Genomic DNA, 5,000 nt, shown 5'->3' with positions numbered 1-5,000 from the left:
AACTAATGATGAACAAAACATTAACAAATGAGTTTATAATTAGCTATATTTTGTTCATTCTTTATAAAATGTCTACAAATATGTTCACGATTTCATAAATCTTATAACAGTGTATTATTAGTCATTTACAAACAATTTGTAAATGTTTGATAAATATAAAATATTAACATAACAATTACAAACATATACAAGTAATTTACAAACATTTACAAGTAATTTATAAACATTTGGTAATGCTTTCTTCATCATTTGTTCATTATTTACGAAGTGTTATTAATGCTTTATAAGCAGACATTGATATAAAGTGTTACCCATTGAAATTACATCAGGGGCCGTAAATGTAGCCTGATTATCATCAACGTTCAAATCTCTTCGAGACTTGGTCTGACCAAGAGCATAACAATTAACATTTCCCAAACGGCATGGTTGACCGCACCTCCCTTGGTTTGCTTATGGTTGTTTGCTTACCCACAGAGTGGGAGGAGTTCCCGTATTTTTGGGAACTCAGAAAGTACTTGCGTTGCTCTTGACCTGACTAGTTGCAACGCTGAAAGTGTTGTGTCACTAGTAGGGCACAGCCTGGCTACCGTAAATGGCCCTTGAGACATAGGTTCCCGAATCCCCACCCATGGCCTAATAGTTTGGGAGGTGGTCTTTCAATCTGGGGGTTGTTGGTTTGAATCCCACCTGACCTTTCCCAACACCTCCATCCATGGCTGAAGTGCCCTTGAGCAAGGCACTGAACCCCACATTGCTCCAGGGACTGTAAACCAATACCCTGAAAAAATATTATAAATACAGTAATATAATGTAGAACATCAGATGAATCTGTCATATTGCCATCTGGACTATGAGAATTATATGACTATGATTTCAGCAGGCTCTTTATGAGAGAAGACTAGCCTTTCACAGAGACAGGGCAGAGTTGTGCATGAAATGCAAGCCTTAGTATTGCCAGGTAATAATTTATTTCACAAAGAATGCATGAAGAGGATAAAAACAACAACAAAAAAACAAGCATAGCGAGTGAGTTAGTTAGTTATTTAACACAGGCCAATAGCTTACGGTATTTATCTAGCCTGTCTATTGAGAATGCAGGGGAACATTTCCTCCTTGCTCTGTTCCTCATACTGTCAAATGACTTGAATGCCTGTCAGCAGGGCTGTAACAATACACTCAACTCACGGTACGATTTACATCACAATATTTGACCTACTGTTCAATACACCCCAGGATTTTTTAAATGCACTTTAATTAATTTGCTTTTTGCACATTTGCCAACATTATACCATAAAAATATAAATACAAACTATGAAAGGTTATAGATATAATAGGATACAAGAGGCTACAAATATTTTTTAAGTTTAAAGATAATAATTGTGATGATTTGAAGCTTGGACTCACTATCATATCATGTGATTGTTTTCTGTACAGAAGGGTAACAGAACTTTGAAAGGGCATATCGCGATACTGGCTTCTTGCACTACAATACAGTATCGTGCCTCTGCATATTGCAATTTCTCGGCTCGATATAATATTGTTACAGCCCTACCTCTCAACATAATGTTTTGGGGCTTTTCAGCAACTTACAACTAAGGCATAAATGACAGCAAAATTGACAGTATATAGATAGCACAGTGATTTCCCAATAATTTGTACAAAAACACACCTGAAGTGTTATTTACCTTGAACAGAAATCAATTAAAAAAAAACACATCTCAAGCATTCAGTGCTACAAAGTGATCTAAGTGCTGCTGTAAAGCATATTAAAGATTACAATGATGCTTTTAACATACACATATAGCATAAGAGTAATCTGACAAGAGTAACCTTAGAAAGATAAGTGCTAAAAGGTCCTTTAATTTGTGTATGAGGCAGATGAATCCATTTATTCTCTTTTACATTTGATGCCAATATTAACCAAATATTGCCCAATCAGTATATCAAAAATATCTATTAAGAATCATTATGTTAACTGCAAGGTGTTTATAGTCTACACAATGGTCTAGACAGTTTACAACCAAACACTGTACAGCCCTTAACTAACAACATAGTATAATACAAGAAGACTCAAGGAAATGGGCCACTCACAAAATGCAGGGACTGAGAAAATGTAACTAAAAAGCAAATGCTTTTCTAAAATGATTTATTCACATGAGTACTTTTTTCAAACTGGAATTTCAATGCAAGTGATGCATAGAGAGCAGTCACTTGAACATAGTGTATGTACAGTCTGTGACTACCTTTTGGCCATTTACATGCGGACTCCTCAAATAGTCCAGGAAAACCAACCAGGAAACACAAGATAGATGTACTGTATAACAGCATGACAAACAGGAAATGAGATGTCTAATGTCTGATTGCTAACTCCCTCCATCGCTATAAACAGTTTCAGTCTTGCCCTCACCTCACGCCACTCTTGCCATCATCCACACAAGCATACTATAGCTGCTACTTTTCATCACATGTGCTTCAACAAGTGATATCCTTGTAAAAACAAATTTTGTATCATAAATTCCACAAAGTTAAGAAAACATCTCAGGTATTCACCTTTTCTCATCCACACACGCACGCACGCACGCACGCACGCACACACACACACACACACACACACACACACACGCACGCACGCACGCACGCACGCACGCACGCACGCACGCACGCACGCACGCACACACGCACGCACACACACACACACACACACACACACACACACACACACTGGAGCATTCTGTCCTACTGTAACATCAAGGTGCTAGCCCAGGTTGAAGAGTTCCAGGTTGTTCCGCAGTATGGTATGTTTGACGGCGTCAAATACGAAGCGGATGTTCTCTGTGTCCGTGGCGCAGGTGAAGTGTGAGTAGATGAACTTCTGCCGGTCCGGAGCTTGCTCTTCATACATCCTCAGGACAAACTTCTGAGCACTGTCAGCATCCTGCTTAGGCCCTGTAATAGAACACACATTACATTACATTACATTACACTTAGCTGGCACTTTTATCCGAAGCAACTTACAAACATTACAGGGTACTGGTTACAGTTCCTGGAGCAATGTGGAGTTATGTGCCTTGCACAAGGGCATCTCAGCCATGATTTGTCTGGAAGGGTTTGTTGGTTTGTTTGTAAGGGTTTGTAAAGGGAGGGGATTGAACCTGCAACCCTGTGATCTACAGTCCAAATCCTTCACCATGACACCATGCCACCATGCCACGGCTGCCCCACACACGAGGAGGTCATGCCAGGAGGGCCAAATGTTACAATTTCTGAACAGTCTGAATTTCTGAACAGTCCTTGCATTATTTTCATGGTGGTTAATTATTTAAAGGGACACTGTGTAAGATTTTTAGTTGTTTATTTCCAGAATTCATGCTGCCCATTCACTAATGTTACCTTTTTCAAGAATACTTACTACCACCATCAAATTGTAAGTATTCATTATGACTGGAAAAATCGCACTTTTCATACATGAAAAGGGGGATCTTCTCCATGGTCCGCCATTTTGAATTTCCAAAAATAGCCATTTTTAGCTGCAAAAATGACTGTGCTTGGACCATACTGGAAAATATTAGTTTATCACTTAGTCAACTTTCATGTAAAGATCAAATTTGGCAATAGGCAGCCCAGTTTCAATGAGCAGCATAGTTGCAGTACCTTTTTTGACTATTTCCTGCACAGTGTCCCTTTAAGGCAAGTTTTGCATGCCTCCGTAAATCCACAGCACCAGTATTTAAATTGCCCCAGGCCATATTTACGCATTACATTACCTCATCTGTCTTATCTCTTAGTGGCAGGGTGAAGTGGTGCACAAAGTAAAAGTAAAAGTAAAAAAAAAAGAAACACTGTTTCTGTCCAACACAGGTAACTTATCTGAGGAAAAGTAGACCAATATACTTGTCTTACGATAAGATGATTCTGCACAGGTTGGATTCAATTTGTGGTGGGTCCTTGTTAGGTTTTTATTGTTTTATAGTTATAATACAGTCTATCTCAATAGGTAGGTAATGGAGTAAACGGTGTAACAGCTATGTAATATCATGTGCTACTGTTGTAATTACACCACAAAAGTACTTGTACTTTTACTTTGTCCACCACTGTGGCGGAATGGCGGCAGCCAACCCCCCCCCCCAACAGTATTGGCAGTACAACAGCAAAACACAGTGCGGCAATATACTAACAACAGAGATACTGACGAAGCCATACCAACTGTATGTGTTACATGTTAGTTTGGGCTACAATATTTTACAATAGCCATACACATCACAAAACATTGAAATGCACATTTAACTCATTTAACTCAGCCTGAAGCTGCGTATAAGTTGCATTGACCAAGGCACCTGCAGTAACGTAGACGCTGCATTCAGGCTCTTGAGAGTTGTTTTATGGGTATGTTGGAACACATTCTAATGCAAGAGGCGGGTCCTAGCTTTTTAATGCAACTCATTTCATGTTTTTATGTGCTCCGGAGACTGAGATATTTAGGCTTTTATAGGCTGAGGGCACATTTTCCCAAAAAAAGGCTTGGGCATTCAGCAGGCGTTTTTTGCAGGTACGTTAGGCTGAAATGCCAAGGCCAAGGCAACCTACGATTATAAGAAATAAGAAAAAAATATGGAAAGACGACTACCAGGGGTGAGCTAGGAGGGGCAAGCAGGGAATGTGCCCCGGGACCCAGGGACCTCCTGTATTGTTGGTGGGGGCCCAAGCATGACCTTGGCAAGCCGTATGGGGGCCCTTTAAGGCCCTTTTAAGAGGGAAATTAATACAGTATACACAGAGGAGCGTCATTGTTTCTGACTATGCAGCACATAGGCTACTTTTTATCTCATAGTACGTTTTATGTAAACTTATTCATCTTAATGTGTTTTTTGTACATTTATTTTCCTTTTTGTCTATGTGTTTGTCTGTGTCTGTAACTATGTATGCTGCCATTTTGACCAGGACTCCCTGGCAGAAGAGACTCAAGTCTCAATGGGACAATCCTGGCTAAATAAAGGATAAAT

General features: G+C 39.5%; 1 protein-coding gene across 1 annotated transcript in view; it reads right to left on the bottom strand.

The window, feature by feature from the left end:
* Window positions 1-2,699: 2,699 nt before the first annotated feature.
* Window positions 2,700-5,000, bottom strand: part of LOC134458154 (guanine nucleotide-binding protein subunit alpha-11-like) — a 10,405-nt gene continuing 8,104 nt past the window's right edge. The window contains exon 7 of the mRNA XM_063210307.1: window positions 2,700-2,946. Coding sequence (XP_063066377.1) covers window positions 2,756-2,946 — 191 coding nt within the window. The 3' untranslated portion in view covers window positions 2,700-2,755. The remainder of the gene's footprint in view (window positions 2,947-5,000) is intronic.

The sequence above is a fragment of the Engraulis encrasicolus genome, chromosome 11 (genome assembly GCF_034702125.1).
Source record: "Engraulis encrasicolus isolate BLACKSEA-1 chromosome 11, IST_EnEncr_1.0, whole genome shotgun sequence".
NCBI classification, from domain to species: domain Eukaryota; kingdom Metazoa; phylum Chordata; class Actinopteri; order Clupeiformes; family Engraulidae; genus Engraulis; species Engraulis encrasicolus.
The sequence above is the reverse complement of the archived record's forward strand: the minus strand, read 5'-3'. Positions and strand labels throughout refer to the sequence as shown.